Below are 22,172 nucleotides of genomic sequence, written 5' to 3' on the forward strand. Positions count from 1 at the left end.
TCGCGCAAGTATACGGGCGCGTGGTCAGTAGCAGTTTCCTTAGCGGTCTCGAACACCCCTACTTTTTCCAAAACCTTTATGTCCCTAACACAGATTTGTCAGCGTTTGTGTGCACGTAGGTCAAGTCATTTTTCCTATAAATAAGTGTACCTAATTGAGTCAGCTGTTTCAAATGACAAAGAAGTTTTCGGAGAAAGTTTCGAGGCGGTTATCAGTGTAGGATTTATTATATGTTACTATATTTATAAAATGCTGACTTAACTATTAACGAAACTAAAATGAATAGAGTCCGCTCAACGATCCGCTCTACGTCTATTCGCGCCGTCTTTACCCTTCGACTGCTCAACTAAATCTGTCCTCGACGCTTCTTTCTCTACCTCCCCTTAAAGTTAAGCACTACCCAGGGTTTTTCCCAGGCAGGGGAACGTTGTTCTAGGCGGCCTCGCCGAGGCGCGCCTGGACAACATCAGCCCCAGTGGCCAGGTCATAAATTAAACTAAACTAAAGCTACGTTACAATATCCTTATACCTATCCTATAACTAACGCTCTCTCTCTTTCTCTCTCACGCACACGCACACATTCCCACTCCTACATCAGTAAAGGCCAGTCGAGCTCTGAGTTTCGGTTTGAGAAGACGTCCAAGCGATAAAATGTATCCAAAATCAAAGAGTGGAGAGTCCCAACGATCATCAAGACCGCGAAAGAGACAATTTCACGGGAATAGATTTTCCGATAAAGAAAATAAAAAGGAGCAAAGTGCAAGTGCTAAGAAACTAAGTAGTGGGAGTAGCAGTGATATAATTTGCAATCCACTGCATTATTACAGAATCGTGAACTTTATAACTGTATTTGGCGCGCTTGCAGAAATGCTAATTTGTGCTCAGTGCAAACAAAAAGTTAAATTTGAAGAATCCGGTAATCGCGGTTTCGGTTTTAAACTAAATGTTGTATGCCACTGTGGCCGCAAAGAAATCAATTCGGGACCGTTAATTAATACCGGATATGAAATAAATCGGAGAATTGTCTTCGTTATGAGGTTGTTAGGCATCAGCCGAGAAGGCATAAACATATTCAGTGGACTTATGGATATGGGTCAAGGTCTAAGCATAAGTACATACGATCTGATTGTGCGACATATACACGCAGCCACAAGTTCAGTGTTTAATGCTTTATCCAAGAAAGCCGCTGAAGAAGAAAAAAGAGAAAACATAAAACATGGAAGACCTTCTACAGAATTTAAAGTATCTGGCGATGGATCATGGAAGAAACGTGGGTTTACGTCATTATACGGTGTTACAACAATTATTGGATACTACACTGGCAAAGTAATGGATTTCGTCGTAAAGAGTGGCTACTGTCAGGCTTGTACGTTTTGGAGTAATAAGAGAGATACCGACGAATATATTGAGTGGTATGAACAACACGAGGAAGAGTGTTTCGCAAACCACTATGGTTCAGCGGGTAAAATGGAGGTCGATAGTATACAGGAAATGTTTTTAAGGTCGGAGGAGAAATTTGGAGTCAAATATCGGAATTATATTGGAGACGGTGATTCCAAAACGTACAAAGGTATTTTAGATTGCAATCCATATGGCGATGATTACCCTGTAACAAAAAGTGAGTGCGTAGGACACGTGGAAAAACGGATGAGCACACGGCTCAGAAATTTAAAAAAAACAGAAAAGCTTGGTGGAAAAGGAAAATTAACAGACATTTTAATTAAAAAGTTAACCACATATTATGGACTAGCGATAAGACGAAATGTAGATTCCGTGACCGATATGAGAAAAGCCATAATGGCAACATTACACCATCTATGTTCCACAAATGAAAATCCAAATCATGACAATTGTCCAATCGGAGCCGACAGCTGGTGCGAGTGGCGGAAGGCTCAGGCGGCAGGTCAAGAAAAATTGTTCGACCATCCACCCCCACTTCACCCAGATGTCGCTAAACACATACGACCTATTTACGAAGAACTTTCGAAGGAAGATCTGCTAATTCGATGTTTAGGTGGCCATACCCAGAATTCGAACGAAAGTTTCAATTCTACAGTCTGGCGCCTAGCACCGAAACATTTAAATTCAGGCCTAAAAATGATCGAAATTGCCGCTTTCATTGCTGCCAGCATTTTTAATGAAGGGTACTCGTCCATCCTTCGAATAATGAACGCACTACAAATAAACGTAGGACAACAAAGCAAATTTTTTGCCGATACGCACGACGCGCAACGAATCTCGAGGCAGGAGCGCCGCAGATCAAGCAGCACGAAGGAGGCTCGAACAGCTTGCACACTGGTTCAAATGCAACAAAACGAATTTCATGAGGAAGCGGAAGGCTTGCTGTATGGGCCTGGTATAGCAGACTAACCTCTGATTACAGTATGTTTTCAATAACTATTACTTTTCTGTATCGAAAACTTCAAACACGTTTTTCTCGAAACCATGTTTCGGGGGTTTGTGTACACGATAGACAAAAATCTAGTTGACCGATCGGCTTTTCCCAAGGATTTTTAGTTAGATAATGAATAATTGTCCTCTATGAACTAAGAACTTTGAAAAAAAATCAAATTAAGTAACTTTTTTTTCTACAAATAAGTCGAAATTTTGTCGTGAATATCAAATTTTTTCTTAAACGTCCTATAATTTGTACAATTTTATACTTTTACATTCTTTTTTTAGCTCATATAGGACAAAATTACATAACATTGAAGAAAAAATCAATTTACTTTGTTTCAGATAAGAATTGGATATGCTACATTGTACACAATCTGTTACTCTTCGTGGTGAAGTGCTTATGAAGATTATGTAAATACCAGGAATAAAAAGTACTAATTCCTAATACAAAATTTTTATTTTATTCTTCGAACACGTAATAACACGCCCTTAAAGTTTAGCGAAGTTCTATTTTATCTTTGTTCCTGAAAAAAATTCTTAAAAACCACTTTATTTTCAGCGTTCTAAACCAGGTTCCCCCCTTAAGCGAGCACGAGCTCCGGACACCTGTAATTTGGTGTCCTGAAATCTGCCCTTTGACATACATATATACTTATATTTTATATTTATATATTTTATAATATATAAATATTATATATTATATATTTTAATTACTATATTATATTTAATATAATTATATAATATTATATTTAATTACTATATTATATAAGTATTAAAATATATTGTCGTTTTATGTGTATAAAATCATCATCATAAAAGAGAATGAATAAAAGACGCGTGCGAGATGCAGCCTGCGCTCAATCTTGGCGCGAGAAACGCTCTACTCCTCGGAATTCCAGGAATGAGTTTGTCCGTAAAGCGGACATCAAAGGTGGGAAGGTTACATGTACACCTGACCCTCCCAACGTTACACCATGTCTCTGGAACCAACTGGTTTTACAAAAAGTCGTAAAAGTTGGAATTACCAACAAAACGGGGCTTATTGATTGCACAGATATCTGTCACTGGCTGGTAGAACAGATAGGTGCGCCGTATCGAAAGATGCTTGCAGTCACCACGCCTACGTTTAATCTGAGGATTAAACTTGTACGCGCATGGAACATGACTGGGAGAACGATAGGGATACAACCCTACGATTATACGTCCGAGGTGACGGCTAAGGCTACAGACCTGGACGAGTTAGGTGGTTGGATAGGCTCCGGAACCGCCACGAATTTACCATCCGTCGGATATAAATGGCCGATTACTGATTCACAACATGTGATCACAGTACAACTGACCAAAGAAACGGGTGACGATACCACCGAGGGAAATCGCAAGGTGTGTGTATTGCTTAGTAACAACGGCGACTCCATAGTGTTCCAGGCTCACATAGATTGGCGGTATCCGCTAAAACACAGCAGTGGATATGAATTAGATTTGATATACTCGCTAACTGCTGACCTCGCTAAACGTAGCCGCGAGATAATGGGTGCAAGCCTTAGGGCGGAGAGGCAGCTGAATCGTATTAAAGACCAAATGGCAGGGAAATTTTTGAGTGCGTCCAAAGTTTTTGTAGTGGACCCATTGAGAGGAGAATTAGAAGAAGAGGAGTTCGTCAAAGTTGACATGGCTGGCGGCAGTTGAAATGTAGCGGAGACTCACAATGCTACGCCAGATGAATCTACCGCGGCAACGTCCCGCGAGCTAATAAGCGATGGTGTAGATGAGGCAGTTAATATCGGAGTTTATGCGTTTCATGAAAGTACGCACCAATTAGAATGGATTGCAGTATCACAGAAACGCTGCAGGGGCAGGTTGCCCATTGTGACCCAGGGTCACTATATGGCATATTTGTAAGTATACTCATTTCCAGTGCGCTATTAGTAGGTTTCATCCTAGTGCACTTTGGACTGATTGTATATTTAGTTATCGTAGATAGATATTGGTACAGGACGCCGCGTACGCAAGATATGCTGAATACGCGTGTTGCCAACGCAGCGTACGGAGACACTACGTGTATATTAGAGGACGTGGTGCTAGATGGTCAGGTTGACCAGTAGCCTACGCGACCCGCTGGAATCCAGTGTGGTTCTTTACCGACGGAATACCGTTGATGCTCGTCTGTGACGAAAGCGTACTGTCGTAATAGACGTATGGTGGTCTAGCAGATCCAACCACAAGCCTAAAGTCCCTGGCACTGACACCAAAAGAGCATGTTTAACGGGCGGTATGTTCGAGCAGCCGATAATTTCGACTCTTCGAACGTCGGCTGCGGTTGCTCGAACTTTAAACATATTGCCTTTAAACGGCTTGACAAGGTATACCGAGCGCTCGGACTTTAAATGCCAGTCCGTTTTTTTGACAACAGCGTTCGGTGTTCGCTCCGTCTAACGAATTCTAACACCGGGTCCACACTGCGCGAACACGAAACAAGAACATACCCTAAAAACATTCGCAAGGGTGTTCTTACTGTCGCTAACATGCCGGCGAACGTCTATGGTGTTCGTACTCCTGTGAAACGGATGTTATTTTGTGGATTCGGGCGATCCGCATCCCCTCCATGGTTGGAAATGCTCGAAAGCAAACGACCGTTTACGACCACCCGCCGGCAGATACTCCAACAAAGGGATAATATGCGTGACCGTAGTTAATGTTAGTTCCTTAATATTCATCCAAGTTTTTATGCTTTTTTTGTTGTATCTTGATGAAAATATATGCAATATATTGGCGAGATTTTTCTGATAAAAATGATATCAAACACGACGCAATTCAAACAATTTTGAGTTTCGCTTATAATAAGTAATAGATTTTGTTACAGCCTATATATATTACACAGTATGCTTGCCTATTAATATTTTTTAAAATACCATTTTACGTCCCTTGTCAGCTTCACGTCTTAAAAAAGTTAGCTATGTGAACCTGATACCCGACTTTTCAAAAATTCATTGGTTTATGGAAAATAATAGCATTTCGTTTGTACTTGATTGAACCATTAATAGTTTCGTTTGTACCTTCATCAATTAATAAATAAAAAAAAAAAATAAAAAAAAATCACCCAGCATCCGATATTGAGATTTTTGTAATCTGTTTTTTCACTTCGTTTATACTTCAGTAGTTTAAATTTTACAGCCAATTGTTGAACGCGTAAGAAAGGAGTAAATTAATTTTCAAAATTTTGTTAATCTGTTCTTCGTCTGTGCCTGTACATTTAATTTTGAAAACAATGCGGTCTCATTCCCTTACGTTTCCACTTCAAAATGAGTTCTTCAGAAATACGCAGAATTGATGACTGACGAACTCTCCCCTTACGCGTATAAACAATTGCTTATAAATCATAAACTATTGAGGTACAAACGAAACGAAAAGGGATACAAACGGGTACAAACGATTCTAAAGAATTGGAAAAAAACAGATTTCAAAAATCTCAATGACGGGTGCTGGTCATTTTTTTATTTTTTTTTATTTATTAATTGATGAAGGTACAAACGAAACTATTGATGGTACAATCAAGTAAAAACGAAATGCTATTATTTTCCATAAAAAAAAAATGAATTTTTGAAAAGTCGGGTATCAGGTTCACATAGCTACAAAAGTTACCTAGTTTTTTCATAGGCCCTAATTATCTCCTGGCAAGAATTTTACAATCTGTTTCCTAGTTTCGAAGAAACTTTCTAATCGGTTACTGGCTCACAAAATCAAGTATTAATATTATAAAAATATTGCATATTGTAAACGAAACTTAAAGTTGTCTGAATTGCATTGTGTTTGGTGCCATTTTTATCAGGAAAATCTCGCCAATATATTGCATATACTTTCATCAAGATACAACAAAAAAATATACAAACTTGGATGAGTAATAAGAAAATAATGTTAACTTCGGTCACGATTATTATCCCTTTGGAGTATGTACCTACCTGCGGGTGGTCATAAAGACCAGCCCCACAGATAGAAAGAATAGCAATGCCCAAGCTCCGAGGGTTTGAAAAGGGACAAGAACGAGGAAAAGAGCGATGTTTTTCCCGAACATGTTCGCCGGATCCACCACCTCGTGGATCGCTGAATTTGGTTCGCGAACACAGTTTTCGTCTAACCCAGCGGGGCTACTTTTACGACTTTACGCCTATTAGGAGGGTCATTTGGTAGCGAACTCTGCTATTTCCCGTCCACACTACGGCGAAAACCGGTGAATAACAGGGTTAGCTACCATGTTCACGAACGATATACGCGAACCAGTGTTCGCGCAGTGTGGACCCGGGGTAAGAATTCTAGAAGATTCCAGGAATCGGGAATCTCCGTGCGAGCGCCCGGCTAATTAGTTTTTTGTCAGCCACAATAAAAACAACACGCGCTTTGAACAGTCTGCCTGCTTCGTTTTACCGAACACGTGCGCTTCGGTTTTTCGCGCTTTGGATACTCCGAACTCTGTGCTTCGGGATAGTGCAAACGATAATTTCGCTTTCCTAAAAACTGTATACATATATTAAGTAAGGACTTGTACATACTTTGTGTTGTAAATATAGACGTTTTCGTACAAAAAGGGCTTCGGCGAGCGCATCGGCAGCTCAATTCATTGCTCGAACTTTTTGACGCAACCTCCACCCAAAAAAGGGCGAGATTGCTCAAACGTTTGGTTAAAATATATTTTAATACTTATTGCTTCAACATTTCTATCGATTAATTGTTTTGTTTCTCGTTAATTTCGCAATTTACATAAATAGTTATTTTTTTTTTTGTAATCTATCTATTTTAGACATTTCCGAGAATATGTAGAATGTCATTATTTATAAAACATAAGTTAATAAATTACAATTTTACACAGTTTTTTTTTTTTTGAAATTGATCGGTGTACGAATACTTTCTACACCCACTGTAATTACTTTTTATCATTATCGGTGAGATATTTAATAAATTATTGGGCTGTCTGGAAAGTTCATGCCGATTTTTAATAGGCGGTACAGGTCTGAATATATCGGAATGGTTGAAAACAAATAACATGTGGACATCCCTTAAAAAGTGGAAAAATTGTGGAACAGAATGGTACATATATAATTCAATAAATATATATCGAAATTCAAACATGTCTCCGAATGTTTCTTAAAAATTGGCACGAACTTTCTGGACAACCCCCAATATCATTAAAATATGTTCTCCGACACTGTCAGAAATGGAATATATACAAGATAATCAAATTTACTAAAGATATCATAACTTTTTTCAGTTATAAGAATTAAGGGAGCGTCCACATACTTTTGAGCGGCAGTGTACCATCCGTCCATCCACATTTTTATCCATTCATACATACAGGGTGTTCAAAAAAGAACATTCAATATTTATATAGTGTAGGGCACACTGTACTGAGTAAAAAAGCTTTAGTAAACATAGGTCCAAAGGTCAACCGTTTCTGAGATATAAATACTACTGGGTTTTCGATATTTATAGAAGATTTTCCACGTGTCCACCGCTCATTTCTGTACACAAAATTGAAAAAATGGAATTGACGAAATTGTCGGCACTTGAATGGGAACATTCAGAACGCAATTTATAAACACTGACATAAACATCGCATGCGATGGAAAGCAAGTAAGTCAATCATGATACTAGCCAACAAAAATGTTTATATCTCAGAAACGGTTGACCTTCGGACCTATGTTTACTAAAGCTTTTTTATTCAGTACAGTGTGCCTATACACCATCATATAAATATTGAATGCTTTTTTTTAACCCCTTGGGTACATTTGACGTCTAAGACATGTCATTCACTTGTTTTCCCTAGAAGCGGATTACGTGTTTAAAACATTGTAGCTTGTATCAGTCATAATAGAAGAGGCAATTACAGTATTTTGGTGAACATTATTTGCGATACACTGCCCCATTATGTTAAAAACAAGGAATATATTTTATGATAGTGATAGCGAAAATGACTTTGAGAAATCTGAAGAAGAATTGTTCAGTGATCCTGAAATTGACAATTACAATGAAATACAAGGCAAAGGTAATGAAGACGATATTGAAATAGAAAATGATGACAATTTTAATATAATATCAAGGTTTCGAAGACGCACAAGACGTCTATCGAGCAGTGATAGTGAATCTTCTCCAAGCAACCAAAAATTATATCCGTTCCACATGCGAATATTTTCTCAAATAAATCCGTACCCAAGGGATTAACACCCTGTATATATTCGTAATGTTATGCGCATAATAATAATGATAAAAATAATAAAAAGAAAGTAGATTTAAAAATTATTTTGTTGTCCAGAGCTGGAGCTTTCTCCACGTTCGAAGCACACAGACGTATCTTCTGGACTTCGTTTAAATGCTCCCATGGCAGCTTGAAATAATATCTCTTGTATTTTAAATTTAACGACGGTTCGCTCATGCTCGGTTGGCAGCTTTCGTATTTCTAGCGCCATTAATTCCCCAAATATGGAATATTCGTCTCTCTTTTTCTCCAATTCTTGATTCAGTAATTCTTGCATCGTTGTGAATGCAATGTCTGTCCTGTCCGCTGCTGTCCTTTTCTTCCCTTGTCCAAGTGGTTCAAATTGTTTCAAAGAGTTTCCTTCTCCGCTATCCTCATTATTTTCAGGAACCTCGCTTTCACTCTCACGTCTCTGAAAAGTTTTTCAAATGTTTTCTGTCATCAGTATCGCTGTCTATACATTGATTACAAGTTGAGAAAACTCCATAGAAACATTACGAGCGTTTATTACAATTTTAGAGGCATTGCGATAATTGTGATACAAAGAAACGCTTACCATCTTGATACTTGTCGCCCTTATTGCTCTCGGCTTGTTTATGTCGTGTAAAAATTTCATATGCTTGTACGCAAACCATTTGGATTCGTACGTGGCACCGATTCCGCTCCCAGATCTTTTTGAATCCAATATCTTTTTCCTCTCTCTTCTGTAGGCAGCCAACAGAGATTTCATCTTCTTTTCCACCTCCTTTAGATTTGTAGAAAAATGCTCGCTAATCTCCTCCCACGCGTCCTTTTTCTTTGCGATATTTCGGTACTCTCTCAGAGCAACGTTCCACAGACATTCGTGATTTTTAAACTTCCCGATTAACTCTATACTGCGTTCACTTGTCCACTCCATTTTTCGCAATCACTTAGCGTTCGACACGGTGTCTTGAGACTTTCAAACTTATACAAGTAAATGCAGTGTGCTTTTATACAGACAGTCCTAATCACGATTTTTATGATAAGGGCTGCCGAAAGCACGATCCACGGTTGCAAAATGCACGACGCAAAGTGGGACGAATTAATAATGTTTTAATAAAAATTATAAAAAACAATAAACATATAAATCAGGTGTTATCGACACGAATATGGCGTTTGATATGATTCTGATATGATTAGAATAGGTTCTTTATTGCCCCTTTAAACATATGGTAAATAGATGTTTTTCGAAGCGTTCTTTGAAAAACACTCGATTGTTTTTCATGAAATGTATATGAAATTTTGCTTCGGCCTGAATATTTTTGGTTGGAGTAGGGTTGATGAAACCGAGCGAAATGGGGTATCCGTCTCGATACAGGAAGACCCGGTCCATAGTCGCAAGCACTCTGCGCGGTAGCGTAGCCGATGAACCAGTGTATCTGTTGTGGTAATTCAAATTCAAGTGTCAGCATAAACAAGCTATGTGAACCTGGCACCCGACTTTATCAAAAAATTAATCTTTTTTTTTTTTTATAGAAAATGATTGCATTTTGTTTGTACTTGATTGTAGTAATAATAGTTTCGTTTGTACCATCATCGATTAATAATTAAAAATAAATTCAGAAAATGGTCAGCACTCGACATTGAAATTTTCGAAATCTGTTTTTTCCCCTATTTTTTTAGACATACAACAAGCTATCGATGTTAACTTTAATACGTGCCTCAAATCTTCGAAAATTTTAAATGAAAAATACATACATGAATTTTTTTCAATCGGTTACTTCTTTTTTCTTTAACTCCAATGAAAATTGATGAAACCATTTGGAATTTGACAAAATTTTTACTGGTATTAATAGAAACAACCCCTAATAATTGCAAATTTTTATCTTAATTATTTCCTTTTATTGGCTCGTTGCGCCATTATAAAACTTTATGATATTCAATAGATATTAATTTTATGTTTCAGTTAAATATGTGGAGTTAGATATTACAAGGTCATATCACTATATCAAGCAATTGTTGATACACTTGAATTGTACAATTTAAACTATTGAGGTACAAACGAAACGAAACGAAACGCGGTACCAACGGTTACAAACGATTCTAAAGAATGGGGAAAAAACAGATTTTAAAATTCTTAGAGAGCGAAAGAATAGAGTCTTTTTATATATTTTATATAATATTTTACTCTATTTAATAATAGAGTGTTTTTTGCGCATTGAAAATTCATTTCAGAACACGATGATTCTTACTACTTTTTCAATCGCGAAATTAGAGTCAGTTTTGTTCGCCGAGTACAATTTTCGCGCGCGTTCACAGATTTTTTTATTTTTACTTTTTTGTTTTTTTAATTATCATGTACTATATAAAATACTTCGTTACCGATAATAGAGTCAGTGACGGCGAATCATCGTTTCATTGAGCGATGCTCTACGAGCCAAAAATGTAAGTACCTAGACTTAATTCGGCTTTTTATTGAAATTGCAACGACCATAATGATAAAAATAGATTCTTAAATTTTATGTTAATTTTTGCAGATTCTTTAGGCGTAAATACTCTGATAGCATTATTAGCAGATTCAACGTTCAGACGATGAAGAATATTTGGCGGCTGGAGAGTTGCATGATGATTTTTGTTCCTCTGATCATCAACCATGCCTTGGGACATAAAGGTCCAAATCGGAACTGGTGATCGGTTGCATGCAAGTATAATTGCTTAAAAGTCTTGGAAAATGCAATGAAAAATATGAAATAATTTCTAGTTAATTCATGTGAATACTCAACAGCTCTATACAGTGTGTCCCAAAAATGTTGTAACACATTGAAAGAGGTGGTTAATTTTTAACATTTTCAGCCACTAGCTTAACGTTAAACTAGCAGCGCCACGATTTTCTTGAAAACGGTAACAGGTACAATATATATTTCTTTTGGTGGTACAAATTAGTACAAATTCAGTACTAAATGTATTCGCTTTGATTTTATCATTTATATTAATTTTTAACATTTTCAGCCACTAGCTTAATATTAAGCTAGCAGCGCCACGATTTTCTTGAAAACGGTAACAGGTACAAAATTTCTTTTGGTGATATAAATTAGTACAAAATATTAGGTTGTCCTAAAAGTTTCTTTCGTCTTATTAATAAGTAATACATACACAATATTTTATGTCTAATGTTACATTATTGAATTGAATTGAATTGATTCATTTTGCTCCATTACTGTTACAACATCAACATCTAAGAAATTAGATTGTCTATTTATATAAACACTACCGCACAAAATAATTGAGTGGAAATTACAAAAGAAACTTTTGGGACAACCTAATAAGTACTAAATACTCCACTAAGTCCGATATGATTCTGCTGATTTGGTCCTGCCAGCTTAAGAGAGGTTTAAAAATCGACATATCTGACATACCACTCCCAGATTTTGACAGAGATTATAAGTGACCCGCTTTTAGCGAATCTTTGCAAAATCTAATGCTAAACAACACTTAGTTTGCTAATGTTGACAAACTCCAATACCTCAAAGGATGCTTGAAGGGCTCAGCCATCTCAGTGGTAAAATCTTTACCAATCATGAACAGTTTGTTGGAACCAGCTTGGGAAGCAGTTAAAAATCAGTATAAAAGCAAGAGGTTGATATTGAAATCCTACCTGGATATGATCATCAACGCTCCACCTACAACTATCAAGTCAGCTCCATCTCTGCATGCTCTAGTCGACTCGTTCTTGGAAACTCAGAGTGCAATCACCAAGTTAGAACCGGTTGAAAATCATCTAGTGTGTTTGCTTGTCCATTTGTTGTTGCTGAAAGTAGACAGCTCTGTCAGGACTCGATGGGAGAACTCACTCGGACAAGATGATACACCAATTCTGCAACAGTTAACGGAATTCTTATGCTCCAGGGCCTTTCTGTTTGCTTCTTGTGTGTTTTTTTTAAGGTATTAAATATTGGGTTGTCCAGAAAGTTCGTGCCAATTTATAAGAAAAATTCAAAGGCACATTTGAATTTTGATATGTATGTAAGCTTTGTGTATAGGTTGGTGAGCTATACATATGTTCCACAGAGAACGGTAGTGGAGACAGATAAACCGATAGATAGACAAAGGAACTAAAAATATCTTTAAACAGATAATTTACATAAATAATTAGTAGGTAATTCACATATAGTATGCATAGAGAACATAGGGAAGCACAGACATTAAATTGTTGATTCTCTATATTTTGGGTTAGGTAATATAGCACGTGTACAAACTATTTATTATGTAATAATAATAAACCTCTATATTTTAGACGAATCAACCTTGTGTTTTTGCTTAAGAAAGGTGTCCTGAACAATATTATATATATTATTGAATTATATAAATACCATTTTGTTCCAGGACCTTTCTACCTTTTAAGGAATGCACCCACGTTAATTGTTTTCAACCATTCCAATATAAACAGACGTGTACCACCTACCAAAAATTGGCACGGACTTTCCAGACAAACTAATTATAATTTTTATTGTATTCATATTGTTAATTCATGAAGAACTTGCTAGTTGAAATTATGTTGGAAAGCTGGAACACGTACCAAATTCCTAAAGATTGAAAAAAGGATGACTATGTGTAGGAACTATAATTCCTATAGCTCGTGCTACGCGAGGCGTTCTTTTCACATAAATTTAAAATGCTATATTCGTGTTAGATGTGTTGTTGTTAAAACAAAAGTAATTAATTCAAAATACATCCTATTGGCTAACATCGTTTATTAACATTGCAAATTTAAATTATATTCTCATGTATGTAAATATATAAATAAATTGTAAAAAAGTTAAGTGGAAACTAAATTTAATTCCTACATATGTTTATTGGAAAAATCAGGTACAAAGGCTCTACGTCCCATAACCCTAACGTCGTGCCCAGACAGAATAACAGAAAAAATTATAACTAGAAGACTGCAACCGTAGACTGAAGAACTCAAGATATTAGACAAGACACGGTCAGAATTCTGAAAAATCTGCTCCACAATGGACAATTTAGACAGATTAATAGTGGAAATAAAAGGAAACATGAGAAATTCAGATATAATCATAACCACCTTCATCAACATACAAGGAGCATAAAATAATGTAAATCTGAATACACTAATACAAATATTAAAGGAAATGAGATGCTCTAGTAACATACTAAATTGGATAAATGTATGGCTCAAAAGAAAGGACAATAGAATTTATTAACAACAGAGGAGAAAAATACGAAATACCATGGAGAAAAGGAGTACCACAAGGATCAATACTTAGCCCGATGTTATTTAACATACACATCGTAGGAATAAATAATATAATAAATACACCAAATACATTTACGCTCCAATATGCAAACGACATTGGAATAATTTCAAAGGAAAAAAACACAGAAACAACCAAAATTAAGCCATAACAGCAATAAACAATTTGAATAAATTCTTAACAGAGAGACACCTTACAATTTTAAAAGACAAGACACTAATGATAAACTTCAACAACAGAACTAAATTTGAGGAAATCACATTAAATATCCCAAACCCTACAAGAGGAATAGAAATTAAATCAGTAAAAGAAGTCAAATTCTTGGGAGTCATATTTGATCAAAACCTGAACTTCAAATCTCATTGTAAATCAGTGATGGGCATTACCCTAGGTTTAGAATAAATCAGGAGTTTGTTGACATGTTTGTCTCGTTTTTTCTTTTGAACATTTTCCAAAAAAGGAAACAAGAGAAACACATCACCAAACTTAGGATTTATTTGAAGCCTAAAGTTTTGCCCATATTTGTTGTAAATATATGATAGACAAAGGGAAAGAAATAATAAAAATCATAAAATATTTATGCTATGGAAGGAAAAGTATTAGACAAGACCAAGCGATCAATCTTGTGAAGGAAATGATTTCATCAATGATAGAGTATGCAACATCAATTTACCTATACGATAGAAATATCTAACAAACAACAAGAAGAAATCAGAAAATTGTAATCTGTAGAAATCAGAACAGCAATAGGTTATATAATCACAAGCCCGGTCAATATAATGTACTCGTACAAATATAATTAGAAAAAGGAGAAACAAACAGTTTTGTTACAGAAACATAATATGATGTATACGAACCATGTAGACTTTGGCCTTCTATCGGCAACCTGGAGCCACGTGGAGCACAATAGAAACCAAACCGAATGTAGAGGAAAAAATATTTCACGTAGCAAAATCATACCGAAGTATAATATAATATGGAAATAAATTACAGGGACAAAATAATAGACGGAAGTCGATCACAACAGATACTCAACTAACTAACTAAGAGCGTATTTGGAAATTAGCTAACAGCACCGTTCAGAACCGTCGGTACTGGATTTACATTTGAGAATGCTTTTCAATATGGCTAACGAGATTGTAACGTTGTGTAACGTACTACCATTTTGTCAGACATCGGTCCTAGGGAATTGCGGACTTCCAGTTGTCGAGACTATCAGCAGTGACTCGTTACGAGGGTCGGAGGAGCGTAAAGACTCCGTTTATAACTGCACATACGAGACTCACAGAAATGTCAGTATTTATTGTTTTCCACCTTTTCCAATTTTTCCTAAAAAGCAGAGAAGAAAGCATCTCGAAAAGGTGGCGCTGGTTGCTTCCTGTGTATTTAACGCCTTCCAGAGGAAAACGTTACTATCAGAAAGTAACTAGTTTTCCCTAGCACGTGCGGGGACAGAGGTCGCCACAATGATGTAGCGATTTGAATTTTTGATATTTATAAAGTTTTATTAAAACAATAACATACGAACAACAACTCTCTATTTATGTGTGCGACGATTTTACAGACTTTCTACGATCCACGTTCTATGCCGACTCTTTTCCTAATGCTTTCTTCCTTGGTTTTTTAGGTGAAAATTGAAAAGCTGGAAAAGGTGCAAAGCTCCAAAGCAACAGATGCAATGGAAATTGTGACCTCGCAGACACATTCTGGTAAGGAAATGTTAATTTAATTTTATCATGTCATGTGTAGAATTGTATAATTTATGGATGAAGCAGATATCTAATTGTCAAACATTTGTAATGGATGTTACAGATGGGCACAGTACTAGAACTAAATCGACAGACCAGCAGACAGATAGGCACCAACTCTGACGATGAAATTTGTATAGCTGTGTTGGTGGTGCTTACAGATACCCTGGATATGTAGTTGTGATTCCTGCTAACACCATCTGGAATGCTTTGAGAGTTTTCAGAGAGAAAGATTGCAGCCATTAGCTCATATTACTTGGTATGCAATTGATAATGTCATCTAACCCTTACTGGTGATGTGCAGTTACCAATTACATACTTGAAATAATATAGAGTGTCCAGGTTTCACCACGTGGAGGTTGCTGCATATGGAGACCCACAGGGTGACCAGGACAAAACCAGCCAGCTAATCGGATAATCAGCTAGCCAATCGCATCCTAGCCACCCTTCTTAATCAAGATCTTGTATCCCCCCCCCCCCTCCCGGCATTAACAAAAATCTACGTACTTGATTATCATATTAAATATTCATTATTTCTACCAACTTGAGCGCTCTTTTTCTTATTTCTTATTACGCTTTTGTTATTACCATATTATTACAAATATGGTTGTTTCAAATATTTGTTCCCCTCTCTTATCATATTAAATATTCATTATTCCTGCCAACTTGAGAGCTCTTTTTCCTATTTCTTATTACTATATTCTTATTACTATATTACAAATATAATTGTATTTACACATTCCGCCTGCAGTAATATCTGAAGAAATACAAGAACGTAGTTGTTTCTTTCTTTCTTGTCGGAATCAACGATTCCACGAAGATTTTCTAGAACGTAACAGCCTAACTGATAACAAATTAATTGTATTTACACATCCCGTCTGCGCTAATGTCTAAGGAAACGCAAGAGCCTACGTGGATCTTCTTTGTTGTAATCAATGATCCTACAAAGAATTTCTGAAGCACAAACTGAAACATGTCAAACAGAATTTTATCAAGTTTAGTTTTTCAGACGCGTGAAGATTCCTCTTGTAGATGAATATTGGGTTTCCAACTCGTCGCATTCCACTTCATGATACTTCAGATCTTGTCAGAAATATGGATTTAGTCTCTGGAACACAAACTCGTTTAATGGATTAGGAGACATAACATACAAGCAGAAATACGACAGCTGAAAAGAACACTTGTTAGTACAAACGTATGCGTATAAACCACTCAATATCAAAATATGTTAATAATAATACTTTTAATCTTTCATCTTGGCATTGATATATGTTAATGTAATTCGAACCTATATTTAGTTGATAGCCATATTTTGAAATCAAATGTAAATAATTTTTATATAAAAAAAAAAAGAACGAACGCACGTAATATCGACTCTACTTCAAGTTTCCATATCAATACAGGGTGTCCCAAAAATGTTGTAACACCTTGAAATGAGTGGTTCGGGAGGTGATTTGAAACAACTTTTTCCTTAGCGAAAATGTTGTCCGAGGCTTCGTTGAGAAGATATTAACGGAAAACACTGACCAATCAGAACGCAAGGATGCCGTTGGAGCGGCCGCGGTAGCGAAGGCTACGCGCTGAACGGCCGCGTCAAGGTCCTTCGATGCATGTCGAGTCACTTGTTCGCGTACGAGCGCGGCCGCTCAGCGCGTAGCCTTCGCTACCGCGACCGTTCCAACGGTATACGCGCGCTCTGATTGGTCAGTGTTTTCCGTTAATATCTCCTCAACGAAGTCTCGGACAACATTTTCGCTAAGGAAAAAGTTGTTTCAAATCACCTCCCGAACCACCCATTTCAAGGTGTTACAACATTTTTGGGACACCCTGTATAAAGCGTCGAATTGCGAATTGCGTATTCTTTTAGCGCAAACTCTTTACTCGTCATCAAATTAAACAAAGATCGCGTGCAAATTTTGATTATGCAACAAATTTCCACATTTACGAAAATATACGCTACTTTATTACTTCAAATGTTTTGCAAGTTAACGGTAGGTAAAAAATGGACTATATCGCGTAGCAACTCTAATAATAAATATTCTCAAATAATATTAAAAATCAAATAGTCTATCGTAATCATCGTATCACCGATAACATAGTAATTTTTTAACATACCAAATATGTAACCAAGAAATGTTAAATAAAATCTATAAATTTCCCGATATGATTACACTTTACAGCAGTATTTCTATTTTCGAGCAGTCGATTCACGATTCCCCACAGTAACCTGCAACAGAACAAACGTAAATTATTCTCTATTCTTCAAATATTAATAAGAAAAATCCGGAGACGATCTCCTGTTCTTTCCCTAACTAAAAGTGTCCATTAACTTAAGTTACTTCGAAACGGACCCGATGTTCATTATACGCAACTCTAGTAGCACTCGCGGTTCATCTGTTTTACGCAACACTACCCTGAAATAAAACGCGAAAGACTCCAATATCAAAAGCAAAATTGACTCTAAATACCACAGTGGGTGTAGAAAGTATTCGTGATCAATCTCCAAAAAAACTATGTAAAATTGCAATTTATTAACTTATTTTTTTATAAACAATGACATTCTACATATACTCGGAAATCTCTAGAATAGATAGATTACAAAAAAAAAATAGCTATTTATGTAAGTTGCGAAATTAACAAGAAAAAGCAATTATTCGATAGAAATGTTGAAGCAATAAGTATTCGAACAACTGTTTAATTTTTAACACTTGATTAAAAAAAAAAAGAAATTTACATTAATTTACAAGTATATAATACTTCCTTCGTGGGATTTCCTTATGATTTTATAATTATTGCGACTCTTCTAAGCATTAAATTAACTAAATTATTAGTTATTAGAAGTGGGATCTTCTTCCATTCCTCTGTTAGAGCCATTTTTAAAAGTACTTTACTGAAAAGGGCCTAGCCGATTAAGATGGTCAAAACTGCCCTTAGAGCTTTTTCAATAGCTCTTGAATCATTCGAAAGCTGACCAAGAAAAACCTTTCTGAGTAAAATTTTAACCCTCTAGCTTGCCCATGAGGGTAGTTACATCGTTGGAAATACTATCGTTTTCTATAAAAAAAAATTAATTTTTGAAAAGTCGGGTGCCAAGTTCACATAGCTAACACTAACAGGAAAATCGCGGCTGGTTCTCGTTCGCGCAACGCTACTCTGAAAGAAAACGCGAGAAAATTCAAAAGCAAGAATCCTATAAATCGAACGCGATATTTCCATTACGCAACACTACTGGAAAACGCGATTTGCCCAAGTGATACTCAATTCCCACGTTGGAGTACAAGACTCGGATAAACTACGACTACAGGCGAGCAAAGTGACAACATAGTAATGACTCCCCATGTTCGAATTCCGAAAATGGAGAGCCATTCGTTGCTGCCCTTTCTTGCGACAATTCGTCAGGGCCTCTTCGGCATACAGCCTCTTCTTTCTTCGGACGCATTGTCCCATCTGAAACTTATAGCTAGGGTTGAGGTTCAGTGCAATACATGGACATTCAACCCGGTGAACCACACGTCTAGAACCTCGAGGGAACGAGCGTTTCGAAGAACCCTACTGGTCACGACCGCGACCGCGAAGCAACGACTCAAAGAGTCGAGACCTGAATAATCGAGAGTAGATTCCGAAACAAACGGAGAAGCTCCGTTTGCATCGTCATTGCAACGATTCCTCGAATCCACCTACAGTAATAGATCCGTCAACCGTTGCGCGACCTACTCAAACTAAAGTGACGAGATCTGCCCTTGACCCTACCTACTGGGATTTAACATACACACCGCAAGTTAAGTTACCTACCTACTTACGCTATATTTCAAAATGGCAAAACAATCACACCAACACACACGCTCAACGATCCTCATTCAAGGTCCTCGGGCGCTACCTAAACTAGGGAGGTGTCCCGGGACACCTCCGACACCCGAGGATACCATACACAACATTCACACTCTAAAGGTACGTACCAGTTTCCTGAAATCGACTGACAAAGGCTAACGAACATTGCGTATGTATCTAAATATTATATATAAATATTTCTATGCGATACAGAAAGTATACAGAATGTATACTTTCTTTTATTATATAATATTAACAAACTAACTTTGCATATGCAAAAGGATATGCATGTAGTAATGTAAAAAGTCGTCAAATAATTAATGAATAAAAGATAAATCAAAGTTTGATATTATTGTAAAGAATAATAACTGAAGAGTGGTATAAACAACACAACTTCGTTTATAGATTATAAATAATAATACATTGTTTAACCGACGCAAATCCACATCCTAACCACAAACACACATGCGGAAATTACGTCGGTGCACGATACGTTAGCACAAAGTCAGTCGCTCATATAAAAATGGATTAATATTACAAACTAAGTCATCGTGCCCGCTGCCTTCGCTCATCCAAGTAGCACCTGGGAACGTGAATGAGTTCAGACAACGAACACGGAAGGGTTAAACCTGAAAATCCTCAATAAAAAGAATAATTAGTAAATTTAAGCGGACTAACATTGTTTTCTTCTTTAAAAAATTCTATTATCAAGAAAAATGACTCTAATTAAAATTGAATTATTAAGAAAAATGACTCTAATCAAAATTGAATTACCAAGAAAAATGACTCTAATAAAAATTGAATATAAAGAATATTATTGAAATGAATTGAATATTAAGATAAATATTGAGCTACTTTCAGGTGATTCCATTTGTCAAAGTATATTTTTTAAGGAACATACACAAGTGCTCAAAATGTGTTTACTTTGACTCAGAAATCGACCTATCGCGGACCGTCCTTCTTGTACATAGGTACATAAAAATATCAACGGAATAAATGTATACTTGAAAGGACGAAAATATAAGTATACTTAATACATTTATATATTTAATTATATTATATATTATTGCATTTTTGATAATTATATTTGAATTCATAACTTGAAATATATAGGAAAAATCTACTGTATCTTTATACATGATTTTATAATATCTGTATCTTATAATACTGTATCTTTATATCATGATTTTATAAATATCGATATGTATATACTCTCAATGAGTATTTGTATAAAAAAATATTTATTCTAAAATGGAATATCATTTTATCGTTTTATTAATAGAAAACGCGAAGTACAACAAGACCCTATTCTACACTAATAAATATACAACAGGGAATGTTCGCTATTCACGAGTATGCCAAGCAATGCATACTCGTTGTCACTTTACTCGCCAAACACCACGTATACAACCAGTCACCCGGTGGCGATTCGGACCTTTCGTCCTACGACATGATCGAGGACCGGAGGAACCATAAAGCATACGACTCACCAACCGTTGTCTTGATAATGGACATGATAGTGGCTCTGGATCTCGCCGATCATCCTAGTAGCTCTGGATCATGTCGAACAACGTAGTAGCTCAGCTCTCGAGTGCTTGGATCAACAGGATCAATAGTAAAAAATCTGTAAAGAGGAGAAAAATCATTAGTCATTAGTCGTCACAACACTGACCAACAAATTTAAACTTTTTTTAAATTCTGCGATATCCACTAGGTGCTTATTATACGGTTCCTCGCCCTAAATACGAATCTGAAAGTGAAATTGCTCCATCGCCCTTAGTTTTCGAGAAATTCGCGATTTTGTAAATACGGTCGATTTTGAGAGAAAACGTAATACTACTTGAAAACTACGAACGCTAGAAAGTTCTATTTAGTCTTAAAAGATAGAGGAGTGTTTTCTAAATATGAGGGCATATTCCTTTAGAATTATCTGCTCTTTTGAATGTCTGTAAATGAACACCGAAGTTCAAAAAGTTGCCGACGCGAGTACTTTTCACGAAATACTTTCGTATTTTTATGAAAAGTTATTCGTCTAGGTCGTATTTACTATGCATTATAGGATTCTGCAAACATTTCTGAAGAGAAAACCACCCGCGGTAAATGTTGGAACGTTTTCTAGTTCGTACAGATCCAGAAAATATTAATTTAGAACGCACGAATTCTATTTGCCGGCGCGCAGGCTTTGCTCGCTTTATATCGGTGAATCAGGGCCGTCGTCATGCGTTCTGCACAATCGCCGCCACGCGCTTGAATAATAACCATCAAATTCTCGTAACTTCGTTAAAATTCGTCCCACATTGACGAATAGAAAACCATTTTACAGCTTAATATTTCTACTTTTCGATACTTTAATCTTTTGTTATTTAAGTTAGTGTTTGGGGGGTAAACTCTGCTCTAAAGAGAGATTCTTTATAGCTAGCAGTTTTCATTAAAAATGAACAACAAAATATACAATTATAGATTGAATTAATTGTTAAATAATTCAATTTAGATTTAAATAAAGTTTGCTCAATATCAAATTAGCAAAAGTCGAATAATTGAAGATACAAAAACAGGAAATTAATGATTAAAATTTAAGCAGTGGACAATTGTCTCCGTTTTGTTGAGTTGCAGTATAAATGAAATATTAAAAATGAAGAATTACTTATCTGGAACATGTAAATGTAATACAAAAACCGATAGCGCGTGGCACCGATTAGGCGAATCCCGTAGCGACGGCCC

General features: G+C 36.3%; 2 protein-coding genes across 5 annotated transcripts in view; one reads left to right on the plus strand and one right to left on the minus strand.

Annotated features, from left to right (window-relative positions):
* LOC128876038 (uncharacterized) overlaps positions 1–15,049 on the minus strand; it is a 45,600-nt gene extending 30,551 nt beyond the window's left edge. Inside the window, exons 1-4 of one of the 4 annotated variants that reach the window (XM_054122139.1) lie at positions 14,733–15,049; positions 12,258–12,476; positions 9,198–10,041; positions 6,317–9,053 (exon numbers count right to left, since the gene is read on the minus strand). In XM_054122139.1, the coding sequence (XP_053978114.1) occupies positions 8,676–9,053; positions 9,198–9,539 (720 nt within the window). In that variant the 5' untranslated portion in view covers positions 9,540–10,041; positions 12,258–12,476; positions 14,733–15,049 and the 3' untranslated portion in view covers positions 6,317–8,675. Of the gene's footprint in view, positions 1–6,316; positions 9,054–9,197; positions 10,042–12,257; positions 12,477–14,732 lie in introns of those variants that run through there. The other 3 variants (XR_008456937.1, XR_008456936.1, XR_008456935.1) reach the window with 3 other exon arrangements.
* On the plus strand, positions 7–2,839 carry LOC128876035 (uncharacterized). The gene is made up of 2 exons (XM_054122137.1): positions 7–2,382; positions 2,740–2,839. Exon 1 carries the CDS (start codon positions 652–654, stop codon positions 2,368–2,370), a length of 1,719 nt encoding a protein of 572 aa, XP_053978112.1. The 5' UTR covers positions 7–651; the 3' UTR covers positions 2,371–2,382; positions 2,740–2,839.
* Positions 15,050–22,172: the final 7,123 nt, after the last annotated feature.

The sequence above is a fragment of the Hylaeus volcanicus genome, chromosome 4 (assembly GCF_026283585.1).
Source record: "Hylaeus volcanicus isolate JK05 chromosome 4, UHH_iyHylVolc1.0_haploid, whole genome shotgun sequence".
In the NCBI taxonomy this organism is placed as follows: domain Eukaryota; kingdom Metazoa; phylum Arthropoda; class Insecta; order Hymenoptera; family Colletidae; genus Hylaeus; species Hylaeus volcanicus.